We start from the raw sequence: 23276 nt of genomic DNA on the forward strand, positions 1-23276 counted from the left end.
ACAACAAATTGTGCAACTGAGCATAGCATTTCGATTCAGTAGCGGCAGCGACGAACAAATCGTCGAGAATGTGGACAATAGCCTGAAAACCTAGGAATTTCCGTGCAATCCATTCGAGTGCGGTACTAAATGATTCAAAAATGGAGCAGGGCGTAGAACAACCCATTGGCAAACAAAGATAGTAATACATTCCTTACCATCTCATTCCAAGCAAACGAAAGTCGCTAGGGTGAATAGGAATGATCCTAAAAGCCGATGCGATATCAGTTTTTGAAATATAACAGTCGGGGCCAAATGCTTGATTAGCTTAATTGCGTCGTCCGTATTAGCGTAATGGACACTAGATAAATCCCGGGAAATTAATTCCGTCATTGACAGATGCCTCGTGAGGAAAAGAAAAGTGATGGATCAAATGGAATTCAGGTGGATTCTTTTTGGGAACAACGCCTTACAGCGAAACAATAAAATCAGGAAAAGCCGGCGCCGCAAATAGAGCGTATGCAACCAATCCCACGGGATTCCAATGACAATGGCGTGGTGACCATGTTGGTTTACCATAGCAAACCAACTCTTTTGTTGACGGTACACCAACATGGCGGCGATGACGTCACATACATACGCCCCATAGGCCAACTAAATTCTTTGTGGAATTTAGCGTTGACAGTGGCTGGATTATCATTGGCTGATTTGAGGTTGGGAGAATCTAAATAAGTTGGAAAAAAAAACATTGAATCGAAAAACCGTACGTAAAACCGCCTAACAAGTACCGTGGCTTAGGCTAACCCGCTAAATGATATTTAAGGCGGTTAATCTTTACTGGGGTAACTGGCTGCGGGTTGCGAGGGAGCTGATTTATTGGCAACTGGTGTATCTCCGTTTCCGATGACAGGGCGCTGTTGTTTGGGGCGAGAGGTTGCTGCCCGGCATCCTGATCCTGGGTGGGCACCGAAACATTTGTGGCAGCTATGTTTAAATTTGCACCCACCGCAATATTGCCCGCTGTTAAATTTCCAACAAACGCCCTTTGGAAAGGGCGACGATATACCAGGTCGAGCCCTTTTAAATGTTGTGCGCGCCAGCGACGGCGAGATAGGCAGAGACTGGAACCAAAGTTCCCAATGAACCTGATCCCAAGGAAATAATTTGGGCTCGAATTCGCGGAGGAATCGAAACTGCTCATCATGCCAGCGCTAGTGTCCTTGTTTATTAGCTAGGTCTCTGGCTATCTCGCAATATTTCATCAATGAAGGAGCCCACACTGCAAAGGAAACTGTATAAACTGTGACAAACGTGTTAAAAGCACTTAACTATTGACCTATGGACTCGATTCGCTAAGGTTTTTGGACTGGTTCTAAAGAACGTTTGCCATTGTCGAGGTCGCTCGACACGGACACTGAATACTTTGTAGTATCAAGGGTTGTAGGGCTAACTAAAACCCCCAAGTCAATATAGTGATCAGATATTCTCAGAAATTAAAGTTTATCCTTAATTAGAGAAGTACTCTAACCTTCTGCCTTAGTTTTTTTCATGACCGGGTAAAGAGATTTCCTTGCTTCTGCGATTTCTTTAGGCACGTTCTCTGCAAACCCGATTTTGTTTTCTTGAGAACATTTGAAGACCTCCTAATAAACTCCTTTTCTTGTTTTCGAAGGAATATCGCAACAGTAGGTCGAGGTTTTCTATCATCTTTCTTTTTTTCCAATCCTGTGTACTCTTTCAATTTCAAATGTCCTGCTCAAATGTATTGATAGTGATTTCCATCGGATTTCATTAAATGTTAAACGCGGGGGGTCACTATAAAAGGAGATCCCTAAGGAAGATTTTTATTAGTTGACGATTAACCAGCAAACATGGCGGTCGACATTTTGAATTCTCCCGCGTGTCGCGAGAACAAATGGGGATTACTCGATATATTGTACTTTTCCATTGGTCAAAATAAAGAATACTTATATAAAAGCTGTTTTCATTTGTCCTTGATTGACTATTACACAACCAAAGCGCGTGGATTGCGTGTATCACACGCGAAGAAGAAGCGGTTCGATCGTCGATTAACGGGTTTCTAACTCAACGAGCTAAAGCGTTTATATTTCGAAACCAATCCAAGGAAAATCTTCCCTGAACTGCAAATGATTCGTTTTCAAGTAAGAATATATGTCGTACATCGTTTCCCAAACTCTTCCCTCGCTGTAAATGAAATGGTGGAACTTGCAATGTCAGGTTACCATTGAAGTGCCCGAGAGCGAAGCACGGAGAGTGGAAGCAGTTATTTCTGCGAGACTACCGCAAGATTGGAGTTATGTTAGCCATAGACGCGTTGGCGGTCGTTCGCATTCAGGTGAGCTTTTGGAAGGAAATAATTGTAAATGGAAATTTATAGCAGCTCTTATTTGCTGTGCAGTACCTACTGTAATGCTCATGCAGTATATATGCCCGAACAAAACAATCATTTTGTCATGGATTGATTGTGCTTATTTCAGAATGTAACTCTTGTCTATTTAAAATACAACATTTCATGGCGAAAATATCGCAGTTACCTCAGTGTTGCATGCAAAAGTTTGTAAGGAAACTACGTATTTGTATTATGAAAAATGATATACAAGGGAGCATTAGGATTTGAAAGGAAATCCCAGAATATCCTTAGATATGTTATAAATATTGAAATATATCGCATTCTTGTTTGATTTTCTTGTAATTGAACCATTATGTTTCGTTACTTGGGCAATATATCTAGTTATTGTTAGTTTATTAACAATAATTTTGCACGAGGATTTGGGGTAGTTTACTTTCTGTTGTTTTATTTGTAGCATGCTTTCTCTAATGTTTTCTAAATGTTGAAAATATGTAAATAACGGTATTGTTTGCTGATGTTACGTATATATACCTTTATACTTTCTGAACATGGTTTGATTGTTATTTCCATTTGTTTTGCATTTAAGGAGCTGTACCAAGGCGAGCGGAACCTGCACCCCCAGCTACCCAGCGTGTCCAACAAGCACCCCCAGTTGCCCCTGTCCCAACACCTCAAGGATACGAGGGGGATGCTTGGGCTGACAGTGTCCTGGGTGGACTGGAAGCACATCCACCTTGCCAGCATTGTTTAATGGGGCCTTGCATAACAATAAGTGAGGTTACTAGAATTCAAGGATCTTGTGCTCCTGACATCACAAACCATTCGAAACGGCACAAAAATTACAAAAGGTTTTGGAAAAGTTTAAAGGATAGGGGGTTATGGCAACATGAACTTTATATTTACCGGAAAACCTCGGCGGCCTCAGTGAGGTTGAGCTGCGTGAACTAATGCCCCAGTGTGTCCTCGATGACACAAGGAAGCGCTACCCCAACCCACCCGGTGTGCCATACATGGGGCACAAACGCGCATAGATGTTCCATGTAACATAAAATCCCGAAAATAAGCCCCTCATGCATTTAAGCTCCTTGAAATGTAAGCCCTCCACCCCCCCCCCCCCCCTTTGGAAAAAGATAGGCCCCCAAATTTTTGAATTTTATGGTGTAAAGCTTTCATAAGCAACTAGCTCAATTTTGGTTGATATTCCAGAGCTCAGTGTATCAAAGCATAATATTGTCAGTCACAGGTAATTCCTTTTTGGTGTACTTGTTTATCATTGTAAATTCAAGCAATAAGTGCAACCATGTTTTGATGTCTGTGCTCTGGAATACAAATCCCTGTCCTTTTTTTACTGTAGAAGTTGATACCTCCAGAACAGGAATCCATAAATTCATTTGTTTTTTTTTTCTCAAAGTCATCAGCCAGGAAAGTGTGTCCGTGGATTAAACATAAATTGCAATCGTCCTTGGCTGTTCATAGTGTTAGATGAATCCGTGGACATCGTGGGAATATAGATCCCTAGTGTGTCACAATACCATTTGTATTGTTTACACTTGTAATTTTTTAAATTATTCTGGCTCATTGAACCATTGTAACATTTCTGTGTGATGCTTTGTGCCGTTTGGAATGGTCTGGTAGACTTTTTATTACAGTGCGACCAATGTAACAGTGGAGACTGTTCTCATAGAAGACTGGAAAGAAACTTTCAATTTTTCTCAAGTTGGCCATTAGTATCAGTGCATCACAGCTTGGAACTGACACTGACATATTTTTACTTTCTGCTCTTTGCTGTGATTGCTTTTCATTGTTTAGTTGCCCTGGTACGGTAGTCGCACTGCAATAAAGAACTTATAAAAATTAAAGTCAAATTTTTAATATGTTCCCTTCTGCACCTCACTTAATGTGGTCACTTTAAACAATATAGGTATTATCCAAAAAAAAATGATAGCTCAATTTAAGTTCAGGGATTGTCTTTTGGTGATATAAATTGTTGGTCATGACTTTTGTTTGACTTGGTGGCTCCTGAAGGAGCCATTGGTATTGTGACTTGTAGTAGACAATGTCAAACATTCTGAGTTTGACCCTGCACGATTTGTTCCACAGAGGGCGAGGGAGGCAAAGCCTTTATTGAACATGGCTTTGTTGTGTTCATGCTTTCACTATCAGGGCTTGATAGTTTTACTGTAAAAAGCTGGTGCCGTTAAGTTTGGATGCTGAATGGTTTTTATCTCTCGTTCGATCTTCATCTGTCCTGGTGTAGAGTACTTACTGACTGTTGAATCATTCTGCAAAGTGACACAAAATCCATATTGGTGTATATATAGACATGTATAATATGTAATAGCAGGAAACATAACGTGATAATGAAGTGACAAATCCTTGAGATGTAAGATTGAAATTTTTTTTACCCTGGCATGCAAAGTTCTAGACGGAAATTACAAAAACAATTATTTTTTTTTTTTTATTTCCGTCTAGAACTTTAAAAGAGGTAGAGGTCAGTGCTCAAAAAATACTGCTCGGGGGTTATGTTTGGGCACTCAGTTTGAATACCCCTTGACTATATTTAGCTATAAATATAACTTAAACCTTTTGAGAAGCCCCCCACGGCCCCTCCAATCTGGCATTGGGTTTTGTTGGTATGATTTTTGGTCATGACTTTTATTCAACATGGTGGCTCCTAAAGGAGCCGTTTGTTAAATGTGATCTACACAGTGTAGAGTTTGCAGGTTGGTGGCTCCTAAAAGAGCCTTTGTAATGTGGCTTCATTGTTTCCAACAAATATCCCTCCAAGTTCACTAATGCCGGGGACTCTCAATAGTTAGACTGGAAAAAACTGGTCCAAATAAGCTCCCTGAAGTTGAACGTTTTTGGCAGGAGATTCCTGTGGCCAGTTCTTCGATTCGGACGGGGCACATCCTGGAGTAAAGAGACCGATGTTGCTTCTCTGTTGACATTTTCATTCTGCAATCACACACAATCGATAAGAATAAAAACCACATGTATGTTAAAATTAAAATAACTGGCAAAATCTCACACCCTAGGATTAACATGTGGGTTGTTTTTACAGTAAGTGTATTTCTACTGGGTATTAAGGCAATTCGGTGGGAGGCAGCTTATTAGAAGGGGCCTATTACTTTTCCCTTGTCAAAAGTATTATCTATTTCAGCCATATGTGTAAAGGAAACGACTGGGCGGTGTTCGCAGTAAACACAACCTGTCTTGCATTATACGACAAGTACTGTTGTGACACTCATGAAGGTAGTTGGGGTCTTATAAAGTGTAGTGGGTTGCATAATAGTAGTATTCATAACAATCTGGCAGGAAAGGTCAATGGACCAAAATCTTGGTATAGGGTGGGTGAGCACAACAAGTTTGATACCCCAGAGAAGCAGAAATTAAAACTGCTGACTAGCAAACCCTTCCTACAGACTGGGTGGGAGAAGCCGCCTTTTTTACTCACCCAGTCCATTACTGCAAGGGCAATGCGCATGTTGAAAGTGCGGTCAGCAAAGTGGATTCTCTTAGGGCAGTAGATAAGAATTGAATTGTTAAATGATTCCACCCAGTAGGTATCACGACACTGCAATAAAAAAAAAAAAAAAAAGCATTAGCATGTAGTGGATCGACTTTCGGAGAAGATACCCTGGGAGCAATATTCCCACTTTGTCAGCTACATAATTTACCTGGTAGTAGTCCTCGGCAAACTTGTAAACTTTAGAGGACAATATGAAATTCCGCAGTGCAGCTATTGCTCCTGGGTTGGTGATCTTCACCTTACTGCACGAGTAACCAGGGTTCTTGCATTTTGACTCCGGATCACAGCAACTGTGATTGCCCTGAAATCAATTATACAGTATTCGAAAATGTAGAACAGAAAAGCTCATGGCTATCCTTTGTGGCATTACAAGATTAATGGCCTGTGAAACTCAAAACGTATGTAAAAGAAATGAATTTTTAGGGAGGGTAACCTCAGAATGGGAATATAGTCTACCCCTATTACTACCCGGTGTACTTTCATCCAGGTGTTCCTTTTAATCTTTTAAGTACTGTTTTCAATGATGTATGGTGCAGTACTATTATGAAGATATTTTTCATTGACAGTTCTCATACCTGATAATGGTCGACTATTGTCAAAAGTCTTTTCTTCAGGTCATCTGCACTTGCACAGTTTTTCATTGAATAATAAAAATGGCGTTTCACACTGGCCTCTGTGAATAGTGATAGTAACAATAACATTCATATTTATTGTTATGGTCTATGGGTGCCTGTTCTGTTATGATTTGAATGGAAATGACTGTTTAAAATGTTTTTTTTTTCACAGATTATTGAATTCCTTCACTGTGCAATGTGAATTGTCTCTTTTACTCAATTAAGTTACAGCTACAGTAAAATTATAGTGCTCTGTAGGTTAAAAAGAAGATATGTAATTGATTGCAAGCACTTACGCTTGTCAGACAGCTCTGAAAACCACTTTTTACCCTCCCATTTCTGTGCACCGCTGCTTATTTCCTTCATTGCCTTTGCCACTCCCTTTGTTCCTGAAAAGCATTAATAATGTCAATAAATCATGAGCTACTGGGGTATATAAAAGTAACTAGAAATGGAAACAATTCATGTACTTTAATCTACTAGAAAAGTTAGTTTGCAATAATTGTGTTCTAGTACTACTTAATCCAAGCGATAATCAAATGTACATTTGATTATGTCTTGGATAGATCAGGTAGTACATTAATACAAACATCCACAGCTTTGAGTTTCTGCACTGACTTTCTTTAATTACCATGCCAAGTGTCAAAGGAATTGTTGATGTTTTGTTCCAACAGCCAGTTCTTTATTTTTGGCACATAGTCATGTGCAACTTCTATCACAGTTAACCCTAAAAGGATAATTTTGAAATGAAATTAGTACCTGGGAGATATTAGTAGATCAAGGTAACACAGTTTTTATATTATCATTTGTCTCTGGTGAACATTCAATTTTCCTGTTCCTCACTAACCTGGGCAGTTGCAAATAAAAGGTCATGTGTCACATATTGTAAAAAAGAAAAACCGAGGACGCAAGGACAAATAGGGGGACAATTAAACATTAAATAATAGAGTAGAGCTAAATACCTTTTGCTTGAATAGCTGGAATAATTTTTTTCATTGCCTCAAACTCGTGTGTTTGAGAGCTTCTAAACTCTGCTTTGGTAACCGTCTGGACAGCTACCACATGCTTGGTCCTGTCCAAAAGAGAATCTATCATGTAAGATCTATAAGGTGGCCCTTGAACACAAGACAACCTTATGCAGAACTTGATATTTGAGTGCAACATTTACTTACTCATATGAAAGCATTGCCACTGTTGAATGGTATGCATTAGACGTCGAATCATGGCGGCAATCAGTTATGACAGTCTAAAAAACAATAAAGATGTATACATGTTTTACAGCCAGAGTTGAATACTGAGGCACTGTTTAAATCCATCCTTAACCTTATTTATATTAATACAATGTTGAGGTTACAGGAACACCTACCGCTCCATGTTTTTCGAGGTATGTGGTGGTGTTCTGGACCTCATGTATCCGGTCTTGCATCGAATTATTGGCAGCATTGTTCACTGTTTGTATATAGCCCATGGTATCATACACTACAAACAAAACAAGCATTTACTTAATGATTTTGTGAGTGGCAGTGAAAACATCACAATGGGGAACAGACAAACATTTTTTATGACTAAGGATATGTGAAAAGACCAACTCAAACTTACAATAAATTTATGGAGTAGATTTATTTGGCATCCCTCACAAAGGGTATACTATTGTAACATACAGGTATAGGGTACCTGGAGTGGTGGATTCAATCCTTTGATGAACTTTAATTATTATACCAGGAAAAGGAAGAGGCACAATTATATGCTAATAAACATTTTCTCTTATGGTGTACCATTAATAAACATGTGCAGATCATTTTGAGAGCTCACCATAATCTATATACTTGTCACCAACACTGCCAAGCTTTGCGGCCTCAGAAAAGCCCTGGTACTGGCTCTCTAGGATACCAGAGCTTGTAAAGCCATGAACCACTCTAGAAAAGAGAGGTGGAACGCAATTTCAACCTTATAATAATATTACTTGTTGGAAGTCTAATCTAATCAGTGCAGAGTCAGTGCAGTTCATGATTGAGCAATAAAAAATATGAGGTTATTAGTTATGAGAAAAGGTAAGAACATCACCATCTATATGTTTTGATAACATTGCATGTAGTATAAACAAGTATTTTGTATATTTGAAGACTGATGAAGACAGGTGCTTCAAAAAAGGAATAATAATTACTGAGAATGATTTTATTTATGAATGATTTTATTATGAAAGACTTTATGAACAAATTAAAGAGCACTATCCAACATTGTTACAATCTTATGAGTAGTTTTACCTGCAGTTCACAGTGTACTTGTTGCCAAGTATAGAGGAGCTGGCCCACTTGATTTTGTGGCCATTCTCACAACTGAACTCCAGTCTAAGTACATGGCCATCCATATGCTTACTGCAGCTCTCCTCATCATAGCTGTACTGTGCTCCACAGGTACAGCCTCCTGCAGTTTCCGTTAGCAGAGTAGCTAGGCTATCCTGCCCACAAACGAAGAAGCTCTCTGTAGGGGAAGCAGGAGACAAAATCTGTCTACAAGCTGGAGCTTCAAGTTCCCCAGACGGCCATTGGCACTGAAAATCGCTCTTCTCTACTTCTCCTTGAGCGTAAAGTTGAAAAACAGACTCAGTAGCATTCGCCTGGACAGCTACTGAATGCATTTCTTTTTGAGTGTGCACACCTTCCTCATAGAAATCCATGAGAACCTGCAAAAAATCAGCATTCGCCCGACCAGACCGTAGAATCGCCATGTTTCGTAGCCGGACGAACCTATCGTTTGTAGCTCTCATCTCCTCTTCTTCGCCGAAATTGAACTGGAAATTTAAACTAAACTGCGGTTTTCTGGGTTTTTCTTTACGTTTCTCATTGTATAATTTCTGTTTTTCGTATTTTGCTTTCTTTGCAGAAGGCTCGGCTTGATTACCCAACATCTTGTTCTGCGAAAAAATTCCCTCTAGGCGATTCCCTCCAAATTTCAAACTTTGCGCCATCAAAAGCACCAATGACAGTGCTTCTTAGATCTATCTAAGAGTACCATCCAATGGTAGGTCTCCAAAGAACAGAGAAAGTTTGTTTCCAGTGAAAAACCTGGGAAAGAGCGACGTGACGAACTGAAGATTTCAAACATAAACGAACGCTCGAGCTCGATGTGGCGATCGCGTTGAAATGTTGGGGTAAAATGCACCGACTTTGTTGGATCTAAACGCGCAATAAGACAGGACAACAACATAGTTTTCAACTTTATTTTTGTTTTGCAAGAAATTAATTGTATTTGTCTGAAAAATGGGCACAGTTAATTCTCGCCTCCAACCGCCAAGCGGCCGCCATGTTGAAAATATTTTATATCAATTTGATTGAACAGGGGGGGACCCTATTTATAACGAGCCCCCGCGTTTAAATAGAAATTGGAACATACTTACATCAAACGTGTAAGTTAACAATATTTAATAATGATAAAAAAAAAGAAAAACCATCGAATCGTGAGCCGCAAGTATCGCACGCATATTCGATCTTCCCTGAGCGGGAAGAGTTTGAGTCAGAGCTTGAAACTTGGAAGATATAAAGTTCTTTCCTTCGTCTTTCGAGATATGAGATTTTATTCAGAGAAAATTGCATACCATGTAGAAACACTCACCAGGTGAGCTTTCGCCAGAAAACATGATACCTTCACACGTGAAAACAACAGGTTATCTTCAATAAATCGTTCTTGTGCAATGATTTGGTATTTCATTGGTGTTTATATAATACTCAGAACATTACATGGCCGCTTGGAGATACGAAATTTCACTTCTCGTCTTGAAAAATATTTCACTCGTTCCTTGCGCTCACACGTAAAATATTTATCAACACTCGCGGAGAAATTTCGTATCTCTGGTGGCCATGTTATGTCCTGTATAAGTTGCAATTTTCTTTTGAAATAAAATACCTTGGAACATTGAAATATGATTTTCAAACACAGTAAATCCAAGGGTATCTTCAGACGAAATATCAGAAATTCGAGCTGGCGGTCGGTGAAGTGCGGTTCTTGATTCTTAGAGGAGGCCGCTCTTAAAAGAATCGATTGTTTTCTCCGCCGCTAGTCGCCTTGCTCTTTCTCCCGCCGTTGGTCACAAAAATTGACGTAGTATTTTGTTGTTTTCAACTTAACAAATCGAACTGATGTGGTTTAGCGTTGTCTGTACTCTTATCTACAGGTCATGACTCCTGGGTTCAAACCATTTACAAAGATGGTCTGGAGTTATAACTTGAAATGCTTTGCTCGTTTGCATGACCGAAGATAAACATGATGTGGCGTAACGGAACGTTGGCGTTTGACCATAGTGTGATGGCGGTAGCTCGCACCGAGTGGCTAGTGTACACTGGGACGGTCCAGCGCCAAGAGAGATTTCTTTCATCACTGTTGCAAGTGCATTTACTCCGAGAGGGCTGTTTTTGTTACAGATCATATCCGATTCTTTGGCTTTCGACGACGGTCATTGGAAAAGTTTCGTGACAAGTTGACGCGAGCAGTTTTGTCTTGACTCCTATCAACAACGGAAAATTAGCCAATCAGATTCCAAGATTAGAAACAATCGTGGTAAAAATTTCTTTTTGTTTTTAAACGCGTGCAGTTGGCGATGCAACTTTCCGCCAACCAAACGCAGGTGGCAGCGCAGCACCCCATGCTTGAAAGTGGCATTCGTATTGGTTTTCCTGTGGGGTGTTGCATACGGACGGTCAGACAGAGGAAATTGTCGTTATAACCTTATCAAAATTTCTGGCATTGGTGCGTTACTAAATTTTCTTACCTATGTGGATCCGTGCGCGCGCCTTCAGCACGCGGAGCTCTGCTATCAAAATGAGCGTCAATGTTTCCGGGTAACAACTATGGTGATAAAAATTCATCGTGTTTCGATGATGAAAATTCACATCAATTTTATAACTACTTGAAAAAAGGAGGTATTGGTGTTGCATGGCATGGTATCAAAATTAACACATGTTAGTCGCTTAGTATATGTAATTGCTTTTTATCATTGAAACGGCAGAGAAGTCAAGAATACTGGCATACTGCTTGAGTCATTAGCAGTTTATCGATTGACCATGTGATTTCGATTGAGCATGTGATCGGCAGACTGCGCGTCTCTATTCATTGAAAATGTTTGAAAATATAAGTGAAAATTAATCTTTAATTCTGCGAGGACTCATTGGGATTACGTATTTATAACAGAGAGGGGAACAATTTTTTTAAAACAAGCGAGCCACTTCGTAAAACAGTCAGTCTCGGCCCGGCGTGAAAACACTCACCCGTAAGTAAAACAAACATTTCACCTGTTTGTTAGCGTACAAAAAACACAAAACAAGAAAAGTTGATTGTTATATACGTGTAATTAAGAGAAGATACAAGTTTAATTCATGAGCAAACTGACAACAATTAAACCAAATGTTAGGCATCAACTGAATGATTTTCACTCACCTGCACTGTGAAGCTTTCTAACCCTCGACAATAACACGAACGCAGGTCTTCCACTGAATATGATCTGCTCAGACGATTCGTCCTGTCAAAAGGGAACTGTTACGTTCAGATTGTTCGTTGGAGCAAGGTGAAAGCACTTGGTAGTAACCATGAATGTTTTCAGTTTTTCAACCAAACAAATCCGATCAAGTTGTTAGCGTTTGACACAAATAATTTCTTTCTGTTTCTTGTAACAAACGACAGTTTACCTTTAGGAATTTCCTTTGTAGCTGTAGCACTTGATTTTCAAGTATTTTTGGCACAACATCCCGGCTTAAAAAACCAAACTCCAAAGAACGTAAGAGAACTTGTTGTTGTCGCGGCACAAAATGAAGAAACCAACAAAATGTAGAAATGGCATGCTCAGCCAATTAGGAGCAGGTATTTTCGCCGCTCGACCAATAAGGAGTGAGTAATTTGCCCTCGGTGAAAGGAAATAACGAAAAAATGTCTTCTGTCTCGACCAATCAACATTCAGTAATTCTGCCCTCTATGTTATAACTGACAATAACAATTGAAATCTGCGGGTCGTGGAAAAATATACGTCTGGATCATTCAAATTGCATTTTAATAGCAAGGATAGCATATTTTGTTCTAGAAAAATACAGCAAATTTGTTTTTCAGCCCTCAACAACATGGCCTCTTTAAGGTTGCTCTATGTGCAAGAATTCAGTGGAAATATTTCCTTTGCTGTTATCAGAGCATTTTCCTTGTGAGGAAGGGTACCTCCTGTCAATTTTCAAATGGTGCTGTGAAAACACCATCAAAATCCCTGAGATCTTTTTACGGTCTCTGAAAGTACCGTTAGCTAAACACTGCCTAAAGTAGCGAGGAGTGATTGCTTGGGAACTTAACGGCAAAGAAAGATTTTCACTTATGTAGTTCCTCAATGAGCGATTGCCTTCTTAAATAAGCCAAACTTATTTGTTTCCTTTTTTCTTTTTATTAGGAGCAAGTGCATGTTTTCAGCTAAAACAGTTTGAAGAAGCCATCACGTGGTGTGAAAAGGGATTAGCAGTATCCTTCACTAAAAATGCTCCTACTGAAAAGACTTTTTATGTTTAAACTTAACAATAGTCTTTCGTTCTTGCTTTTGTGTGCGTACCTTCTTGCTCAAGTCTCTTTAGAAAAAAATAAATTCTTTATTCTTCGTGATAATTCAGTCCAATTTCGTTGTTGACCTTAAACCCCCCATGAATAAGATAAAGATAGAAAGTGAAAGGCAAATAAAAGAAAACAAGCAAACACGTTTGAAGAAGCTTTTTGTTACTTTTCCAACACGTGTGTTATAAGTCTTGACTAATGTAAGATTGACAAGAATAACCAGAAATTGGTGGAACTAAGGAGGAAGTCCGTCAATGAATACAACAAGCTGCGAGATACAAACGGAGGGGAAGACTCAGGTGAATATATTGTCTTTTAAGCAGTTATGGAAACACGGGGCATTGAGGAGACACATTAAGATGTCAAGAAGTTTGTGAATTTTCTAAAGAAGCGCGTATCAAACTAAAAAGAAATTCAGATTTCACGCAGTGTAGTTTCTCTAAGCTTTCTTTTTCTTTCAAACGGAGAAACTACCAAAATCAAAATTAATTTCATAAGAAAGTCAATTTATAATTTGAAATTTTTTGCACTAGAATTTTGGTGCTAAAATTTATTTGTTGGTAACTTTGAATTTCATAAATGATGTTCAATGGCTTGACTTTGCATCTATTTATTAGAATATGAAAGCAAGCCTCTGGGAAATCTAAATTGGTTGAGTTCAATCTTATTTTTGACTGATTTGACGTTGATGGATTAAAATCTTTATCACGCGGCCGAAGAATTAATACTAGGAGGCATGAAATGGAAACATTTTTGCCAAACGCAAATCATCAAAACTCAAAATTTACAAATCGGCAGCCTAAAAGGCCAAAACCATAAACTGAAATGTTTTACATGGATATTTTTCACCTAGAATTCCTTTTTTTAAATAAGTTTTTGGACAATTGCTGTGGCTAATGACAGACGCTTTAGTATTATATTGTTTAAAAACGTACTTTTTCATCTCAAGCGTTGTCTATAAGAAATGTGAATCGAGAGAGAGACGCTGGAAGGAACAGTTGTCAGTTCATTTCACTGACTTCCTTTTCTCCATGTATCACGTCAGTGAGCGAGCGGCATATTGAATAAAATATGCTGACAGGAATTTAAAGCTACTCTGATAACAATATCTGTTTGCTGCTAGCCTTATGCCTTAAACAATGTCTACATATATAGATTTGATTTGATTCCCGTTCAAAGTACCGGGGTCTTTAAAACGTAAAGGAAGTACGTGTAAAAGTATAACACATAAAGGCAAAAAGGCACCAGAGGATTGCGTTCAGTTTATTCTTATATCAGCCAAATTACCTTGAGTAACAAATCGATCATCGACGAAAGCAGTACATTTCTTAGCAGTGTTCTTATTCTTAAAGATTTTTTGAGGTCAACGTACAAATAGAACTTACAAAGAATTAGTCCTATTTCGACCATAATTAAATTTTGCGGTCTTTTGCGGAAGGCAGCGTGGTCGAGTGGTTATAGCCTGCGTAGCAAGCGTTTCCCTGGGGTTTTCAGCGTTCTCCGAAGTTTGGTTGAGTTTCTGTTACCCCCCGCTTTACTCTGTAACTGTGAGGATTGTGTTGCGGGAAGTTAGTATTTTCCTACTGGGTTTTGATTACGCCATAGCATGATTTTCCAATTCTTCCGTGTCGCTCCGGTCAGGGGCTGCTAAGAGTCCTTGGGGCGCTAGTAAATTCTGTGGCATTTTAAGCAATGGCGAGGCAAGAGCGCGGTTTCGATCCTAATCTTGTGGATCTTTTGAGTTGCCGATTCCTGAGAAATGATGGACAGGAATTCTCGATATCATTTAAAAAATCGTACTCTTCTTTGAGATTTTATACTCGTTGTAAGAATCGAAAATCCGCTGGGGCTCGATGGACTTCTATTTTCTTTTGATTGGAAAGACTCGCTAAGTTTAAATGCGCTCTGGATGGATTGATACGAATTTTGCGAGCACACGGAGTACAGACTCTGCCGGAGTACGTTTTACTTTCATCCACGGTAATCCCAACGCTCCTGCATACACCTTCTCAAGAATAACTCCAAAACATTCCTTCCTTTGAGATGGCCTAAACAAATTTTTCGTTGATGGTCGATTGTCTGGCTTACTTTCGGGAATGCCGTATTTTATGTGGAATTCGACGATACAGATCAGCCTGCAAATATCGCTTGGCTTGGCCAGCTTCGAAGCCATCTTTATTGCGCGATCTTGCTGCATTTGACAACAAATTTACGTGGAGCGCCATGTTTGTTTTTAAAATTTTGCATGGCACTATTATTTTATTTTCGTTGACATATCCTTTCTTCTCATTGGCCATCTCTTTGACAATCACGCCACTGATGTATGCTCAAGCGTCAACGCGTGAAGAGGGCATTCTGCAGAATCGTGGGGTTTCCGGGCAAGCGTTTCTTTTTTCCCTCCCCCCCTCCCCTCTCGCATCTTTTTTGTTTGTTTGTTTGTTTGTTTTTTGGTGTTTTTTTTTTTTTTGCTCTTGCCCTATCTCCCGCGCTTCCGAAAATCGGAAATCGGCGCTGGAGCTCGCTACGCAGTCTGTGGTTAGGTCGTCGGGCTTGAAATCCGGAGATCTCGGCCTCAAGTCCCACTAACTGTTATGACCGGTAGCTGGAGTTGTTTCTCCTCGGCCGCACTTGTAAATAGCCAGCTGGTCTGCCTCCTGCCAGTTGGGATTTTTAACCATGTTATTTTTATTTTAAATTATTACTTTGTGAAGTTTAACCACTAGCACTTGTGCTATAAACACTGCCGAGGGTAAACAAAGATTATTTACTTTTTTATTACAAGCATTTCATCCTGCTCTTCGATCGATCTGAAAAGCCAAGAACACTACGAAAGGAACGGATGAATGTTTGCCGTCCATTTCGGTCGATATTTGGAGGCCCTCGCGCATTCAATCGCAGACTCATAACACGGACAAAAGACGTATATTGTAAACCCAAAAACGCCGGGTGCAATTAAATTCCGTAAACTAACAAGTGAATGCCAAATTTTATAATAAGGAACAAGAACAACTCAAACCTTATCAAAGGTATCTTACTCTTTGTCAAACGGCAGATTTTGGCTAAATATTTCTAGTTCTGCAGGAACTCGAAAATGTACGCTGTTGTTCGAGTATCATTTTGTTTTCGTAAACAAAAACGCTATCCTCGAAACTACCGGGGTTGGCCTGGGGACCATTATTTGACCTGAGGGAAAGGTCAAGGGAAAGATCCTATAAATATACGTAAGTCACATTTCTTGATCTTATGAATAGCACAAATATACAGTCGACAGAGGCCGAGTTTAACACGGGTTATGAAATGGCCAGACGTCTCTTAAAAAACAAAATTTGCTAAAAATATTATCAGATGAAGAAACGTTGTTTTCAACAAGATTCTTGTGATCAGAATGTCGTTTTATAGTCCGATAATGATCTTGGTCTTCAGTTCTTCGAAGGGGGAAGCAAGGATAGCCACTGCTGAAAGCCAAGGCAAACCACCTGGGACAATGCGGAGCCACGAAATTAAACTTGTTTCTGTTTGGGAAATCTCTCGCTACCTTCATCTTCATTCGCTCATGACCAACTTACGATCTTTTACCATCTTCGACAAAACTCACACTTCTTTGGGTGATTCAAACGTATTTACTTAATTAAATTTTATGAAACTCTGAAAAACTGGCGTATAAAAGCAAACATTTGCAACAAAAACAAAAAGCTTCCAATTATAGGCTATTCTTGTAAATCCGTTTAAAACATAAGGGGAACCTTAGTTTTCCAATTAAGTTTTACCTTATTTACCTAATTAAGTTTTCACTTAATCAAAACAAAATCACTTAAAAAAAAAACACGTTATCTTCAAATGCGTCACTACTTCAAATTTGATACACGAGCCTGCCAAATTTTCACGAAAGGACGACATGATTGGGTTAAACTGCCACAGGCTGTAAGACTTCTCAAAATATGAGCGAGGTTGACCTCCCGACTTATACGACCACTAGATCCTGTAGCCTTTAAAAGTATTCGATAGGCCATTGCACTCTTCCCTAATTGATATTTCTGGAGAGTAACTGACATACAAATGCTTTCTTGGACATTTCTAGACGCGATAGTAATCTGAACTCTCCTAACTTTCATTTACAGTAGAGACCAGACCTTCACCTTTCCAGTTTTTATTTCCTGTAAATTAAGTGTATATAGACTGTAAAACGGCTTTACAAAGTGTTCGTATATAAGTATACTCCTCTATTTACATTTCTACAGACTTCGCTACATTCTTACAAAAAACCATGTCGAGATCTAGCTCGAAAGCAAAAGGGGTAAGCAAAAGATCCAAAGAAGATAGAGCCTATGGCAACCTTGGAAAGGCTTATCAGAACCTGGGCAACTCCCAAAATGCTATAGAGTACCATAAAGACGATCTGAAAATAGCAAAAGAATTAGGCGATAGATCCGGAGAAGATAGAGCCTATGGCAACCTTGGAAACGCTTATCAGAGCCTGGGCAACTTCCAAAAGGCCACAGAGTACCATGAAAAGCATCTGAAAATAGCAAAAGAAGTAGGCGATAGATCCGGAGAAGGTGGGGCCTATGGCAACCTTGGAATCGCTTATGACCGCCTGGGCAACTTCAAAAAGGCCATAGAGTACCATGAAAAGCATCTGAAAATAGCAAAAGAAGTAGGCAATAGATCCGGAGAAGGTGGGGCCTATGGCAACCTTGGAATCGCTTATGACAGCCTGGGCAACTTCAAAAAGGCCATAGAGTACCATGAAAAGCATCTGAAAATAGCAAAAGAAGTAGGCGATAGATCCGGAGAAGGTAGGGCCTATGGCACCCTTGGCAACTCTTGTCACAGACTGGGCAGCTTCCAAAAGGCCATAGAGTACCATGAAAAGCATCTGAAAATAGCAAAAGAAGTAGGCAATAGATCCGGAGAAGGTGGGGCCTATGGCAACCTTGGAAGCGCTTATCAGAGCCTAGGCAACTTCCAAAAGGCCATAGAGTACCATAAAAAGTGTCTGAAAATAGCAAAAGAAGTAGGCGATAGATCCGGAGAAGGTGGGGCCTATGGCAACCTTGGAAACGCTTATCGCCCCCTGGGCAACTTTCAAGAGGCCATAGAGTACCATGAAGAGTGTCTGAAAATAGCAAAAGAACTAGGCGATAGATCCGGAGAAGGTAGGGCCTATGGCAACCTTGGAAACGCTTATGACAGCCTGGGCAACTTCCAAAAGGCCATAGAGTACCTTGAAAAGTGTCTGAAAATAGCAAAAGAAGTAGGCGATAGATCCGGAGAAGGTGGGGCCTATGGCAACCTTGGAATCGCTTATGACAGCCTGGGCAACTTCAAAAAGGCCATAGAGTACCAGTAAAAGCATCTGAAAATAGCAAAAGAAGTAGGCAATAGATCCGGAGAAGGTGGGGCCTATGGCAACCTTGGAATCGCTTATGACAGCCTGGGCAACTTCAAAAAGGCCATAGAGTACCATGAAAAGCATCTGAAAATAGCAAAAGAAGTAGGCGATAGATCCGGAGAAGGTAGGGCCTATGGCACCCTTGGCAACTCTTGTCACAGACTGGGCAGCTTCCAAAAGGCCATAGAGTACCATGAAAAGCATCTGAAAATAGCAAAAGAAGTAGGCAATAGATCCGGAGAAGGTGGGGCCTATGGCAACCTTGGAAGCGCTTATCAGAGCCTAGGCAACTTCCAAAAGGCCATAGAGTACCATAAAAAGTGTCTGAAAATAGCAAAAGAAGTAGGCGATAGATCCGGAGAAGGTGGGGCCTATGGCAACCTTGGAAACGCTTATCGCCCCCTGGGCAACTTTCAAGAGGCCATAGAGTACCATGAAGAGTGTCTGAAAATAGCAAAAGAACTAGGCGATAGATCCGGAGAAGGTAGGGCCTATGGCAACCTTGGAAACGCTTATGACAGCCTGGGCAACTTCCAAAAGGCCATAGAGTACCTTGAAAAGTGTCTGAAAATAGCAAAAGAAGTAGGCGATAGATCCGGAGAAGGTAGGGCCTATGGCAGCCTTGGAAACGCTTATCAGAGCCTGGGCAACTTCCAAAAGGCCATAGAGTACCATGAAAAGCGTCTGAAAATAGCAAAAAAAGTAGGCAATAGATCCGGAGAAGGTGGGGCCTATGGCAACCTTGGAAGCGCTTATCAGAGCCTAGGCAACTTCCAAAAGGCCATAGAGTACCATAAAAAGTGTCTGAAAATAGCAAAAGAAGTAGGCGATAGATCCGGAGAAGGTGGGGCCTATGGCAACCTTGGAAACGCTTATCGCCCCCTGGGCAACTTTCAAGAGGCCATAGAGTACCATGAAGAGTGTCTGAAAATAGCAAAAGAACTAGGCGATAGATCCGGAGAAGGTAGGGCCTATGGCAACCTTGGAAACGCTTATGACAGCCTGGGCAACTTCCAAAAGGCCATAGAGTACCTTGAAAAGTGTCTGAAAATAGCAAAAGAAGTAGGCGATAGATCCGGAGAAGGTAGGGCCTATGGCAGCCTTGGAAACGCTTATCAGAGCCTGGGCAACTTCCAAAAGGCCACAGAGTACCATGAAAAGCATCTGAAAATAGCAAAAGAAGTAGGCGATAGATCCGGAGAAGGCAAGGCCTATGGCGACCTTGGAAACGCTTATCAGAGCCTGGGCAACTTCAAAAAGGCCATAGAGTACCATGAAAAGCGTCTGAAAATAGCAAAAAAAGTAGGCAATAGATCCGGAGAAGGTGGGGCCTATGGCAACCTTGGAAACGCTTATGACAGCCTGGGCAACTTCCAAAAGGCCATAGAGTACCATGAAAAGGATCTGAAAATAGCAAAAGAAGTAGGCGATAGATCCGGAGAAGGTGGGGCCTATGGCAACCTTGGAAACGCTTATCAGAGCCTGGGCAACTTCCAAAAGGCCATAGAGTACCATGAAGAGCATCTGAAAATAGCAAAAGAAGTAGGCGATAGATCCGGAGAAGGTAGGGCCTATGGCAACCTTGGAAACGCTTATCAGAGCCTGTGCAACTTTCAAAAGGCCACAGAGTACCATGAAAAGCATCTGAAAATAGCAAAAGAAGTAGGCAATAGATCCGGAGAAGGTATAGCCTATAGCAACCTCGGCAACACTTACGATGTCTTGGGAAGTTTTCAAAAAGCTTTCGAGTGTTATCAAGCTAGTGTGTGTGCATTTGATACTGTCAGGACTTTTATAGCTTCAGACGATGCGTTAAAAATAAGTTTTAGAGACCTTTATTGTGGTGCTTACAGTGGTCTTTGGCAAAGCCTATTGAAGCTGGGAAGAATTGATGAGTCCTTGTGTGCTGCTGAGCAAGGTCGAGCACAAACTTTAGCTGACTCTTTAAAAAGACAGTATGGTTTGGCAGAGTCCCCACCAGCTTCAATTGAACCTAAAGAGACAATTTCTTACATCTCGAACAAGTTATCTACGAAAACGGTTGTCTTAGGGCACAGTCGCAACAAAATCGCTTTCTGGGTTATCGGCAAGAGAAGCAAGGTTGAGTTTCGAGAAAAGGAATTGGAACAGGGAAGAGTGTACGAAGATGCAGTAACTGTCTTGCTGAACACTACCTTGGAAGAAATTGGAGTTAGAGTCCGCGTTAGATGTGAGAATCGTTCGTTAGATGAGCTAAATAATCATGATGTTGATGACAAAGATGAGGAGGATGAGGATAAGCAAGGAGTGCCACTACAGTGTACCATCGACGCGTTACAACCATTACATGATGCAATTATTGGCCCCATTTCAGACTTGTGTCAAGGTAATGAATTGATTATTGTGCCCGATGGTCCCCTTTGCCTAGCTCCATTCTCGGCACTCAGCACTTCCATCCGCATCCGCATTGTACCCTCGTTGACCAGTTTAAGGCTAATCACTGATTGCCTTAAGGACTGCAAAAGTGAGCGGGAGGCACTGCTTGTCGGAGATCCATATCTGGGGGATATCAAAAAACCAAAGTTTAACAAACTTCCCTGTGCCAAAGAAGAAGTGGAGATGATAGGTGAAATTCTAAAAATTCCGCCACTTACAGGAACAGAGGCAACCAAAGAGGAGGTGTTAAAACGAATTACTTCGGCCGCTTTGGTTCATATTGCAGCTCATGGAAGAAAGGAAACGGGAGAAATTGCTTTGGCGCCAAATCCTGGATGGGAAAAACATTACGATGGAAATTCAAGGTCCAAAGCGAAGAACAAGAGTCCTAAAGAAGACGACTACATGTTGAAGATGTCGGATGTTCAAGCTGTTAAGCTGCGAGCAAAACTGGTTGTGCTTAGTTGTTGTCACAGTGGCAGAGGAGAGATTAAGTCTGAGGGTGTCGTCGGAATTGCTCGGGCTTTCTTGGCTGCTGGGGCTCGTTCTGTTCTGGCTTCACTTTGGGCAATTTCAGACCAGGCAACTTTGGAGTTCATGAAGAGTTTCTACCAACATCTTGGAGATGGTAAAACTGCCAGTGTAGCTCTTCACCAGGCTATGAAGTATCTGAGAGAGTCAGAGCAGTTCTGTGCTGTAAAGTTCTGGGCTCCTTTTGTACTGATTGGTGACGACATACACTTGAGTTTGGACGCAAAGAAGCAGAGTCCTGAAATGATGCTTGAAAATGTAAGTTTTATTTTTTCAAATGTTGTTGTTGTTGTTGTTATTGTTTTGTGACAGACAGTATCTTTGTTTAATATTTGGCTGGTAAGTTATCCCCTCCGAAAGAAGTGGCTAGAACCAAAGTTGTATAGTGGCCTGGTGTTTTACAAAGAAAAAGTGCTCCCATAGAAAACTGAGAAAAAACATTTAGCACAGACGTAACACATTGCCAATTGCTGCTCTGCTCTGGTTCCTGTTTGCAGAGCTGATACGTCCCAAAATCGACGCCAGGAGACTCACTTCTCATTATTTGCCGTTAATAGCATATTATAAAACCGGTTTGTTGCGTGATACATTTTAAACGTACCTAATCTTCACTGTGAAATACACGTACATACCAGTTACTTGACTAGTTATTGCAACACCTAAATTGACAGTTAAATAAATCGCCTGACCGCATATTCTGATCATGCCGCGAAGAGACCAGGACTAGACATACCGAGAATATAATAACAAAGATTACAAGATTTCAAGCCTTATTCATTAAGGAGGCTGGCAACAGTAGTTTTGCCATTGGGGTGGGTCTTTTCAAATCAATATTTTGCATGAGAGGCTTGCTTTGATTTTCATCATATTACACCATCTTTTTAACCTATGATGAAATTTTATGTTTTGTTGGTTTCCAAGAAACAGCTGTTATTGTAGCAATGGTGAAATAAAGCACTTCTTTTTACGTAATGTCGATTATCTCTAAATCTATTGAGACACTTTACAACGAAACTTTCAGGATTTAAATTACTCAACCTAAACAACATGTGGCCGAAATTAGAAAAATCAGTGAGAGCGTTTTCCAGTAAACAACGCATCATTTTTTGTATGGGCTGATTATTTGCTATTTGTGTTTTAAAACTGCTAAAATAAGTCGAAAAGCTGGTAGTTTGCATGGATCAAAATATTTTAAAACTGCTCTTACAGATTTTCAATTTTAATTGTGAGGCGTTAGAATAATAATTCGTTTTGATGTTCGAGAAAGTTTTAGGCCTAAGAACCTTTTCGGGTGTCAGATAAGAACGTTGAAACTCGGTCTAGTTTCAGTCGCTGTTCTTTATCTCTGAAAATGAGTTTTGTTTTGTTGTTGTTGTTTTTTTCTGGACTTTTTGACTGCTCTTCTCGTGTAATGAATATTTACATGTACACCACGCCTGTGTCCACTCACGGGTTTATCTTTCACCTCTTACAATGAAACATCTTTTTAGTCTACTGCTTTTACAGCATACTAGTAGGATATAGATTGTCCGGCGGGAACCAGTAAAGTTCAGAAGTTAAAGACTTTTCTTACTACTGGTATTGTTGTTGGTATGATAAGCTGTTTCATTGTAAGGCGTGAATGACGTATTTATAAAAAGTGCTTTGTGTCTCCGTTGCTATGGTAACAACTGATGCTTCGAAAGCAACAAAAACATTCAATTTAAGGACGGCGACTACTAATACCAAGTACTTTTGTGTGGTTTACGACTATGTGGAAAAAGCAGATCTTAGTAAGGGCTGTTACGCCGCAAAATGTAATAACAATCGCCGCAAAATGTAATACTAACACAAAATGTAATAACATCAACGCAAAATGCAATAAAATTA

General features: G+C 40.3%; 2 protein-coding genes and 1 pseudogene across 5 annotated transcripts in view; 2 read left to right on the forward strand and 1 right to left on the reverse strand.

Annotated features, from left to right (window-relative positions):
• The window catches only part of LOC146453683 (uncharacterized), a 263424-nt pseudogene that overhangs the window by 231831 nt on the left and 8317 nt on the right, over nt 1-23276 (forward strand). The window contains exons 14-16 of the transcript XR_014859429.1: nt 12915-12982; nt 13275-13368; nt 17308-21665. The product of XR_014859429.1 is annotated as an uncharacterized LOC146453683 (transcript). The remainder of the gene's footprint in view (nt 1-12914; nt 12983-13274; nt 13369-17307; nt 21666-23276) is intronic.
• Nucleotides 1953-3298, forward strand: LOC146453697 (uncharacterized). Its single transcript, XM_085096349.1, has 3 exons — nt 1953-2141; nt 2218-2335; nt 2937-3298. Exons 1-3 carry the CDS (start codon nt 2127-2129, stop codon nt 3296-3298), a joined length of 495 nt encoding a protein of 164 aa, XP_084952475.1. The 5' UTR covers nt 1953-2126.
• Nucleotides 5155-9865, reverse strand: LOC146453698 (uncharacterized). Of its 3 annotated transcripts, XM_085096289.1 has the most exons (11): nt 8761-9811; nt 8309-8412; nt 7863-7975; nt 7669-7742; nt 7459-7568; nt 7128-7223; nt 6793-6885; nt 6458-6555; nt 6031-6183; nt 5808-5927; nt 5155-5308 (listed from the first exon to the last, which is right to left on the reverse strand). In XM_085096289.1, exons 1-11 carry the CDS (start codon nt 9462-9464, stop codon nt 5159-5161), a joined length of 1815 nt encoding a protein of 604 aa, XP_084952415.1. In that variant the 5' UTR covers nt 9465-9811; the 3' UTR covers nt 5155-5158. The 3 variants fall into 3 exon arrangements, with proteins under 3 accessions (XP_084952415.1, XP_084952416.1, XP_084952414.1); XM_085096290.1 differs by lacking the exon at nt 5808-5927 and having other exon boundaries at nt 8761-9808; XM_085096288.1 differs by having other exon boundaries at nt 5168-5927; nt 8761-9865.

The sequence above is a fragment of the Pavona decussata genome, unplaced genomic scaffold (assembly GCF_977016875.1).
Source record: "Pavona decussata unplaced genomic scaffold, jaPavDecu1.1 SCAFFOLD_324, whole genome shotgun sequence".
Classification (NCBI taxonomy): domain Eukaryota; kingdom Metazoa; phylum Cnidaria; class Anthozoa; order Scleractinia; family Agariciidae; genus Pavona; species Pavona decussata.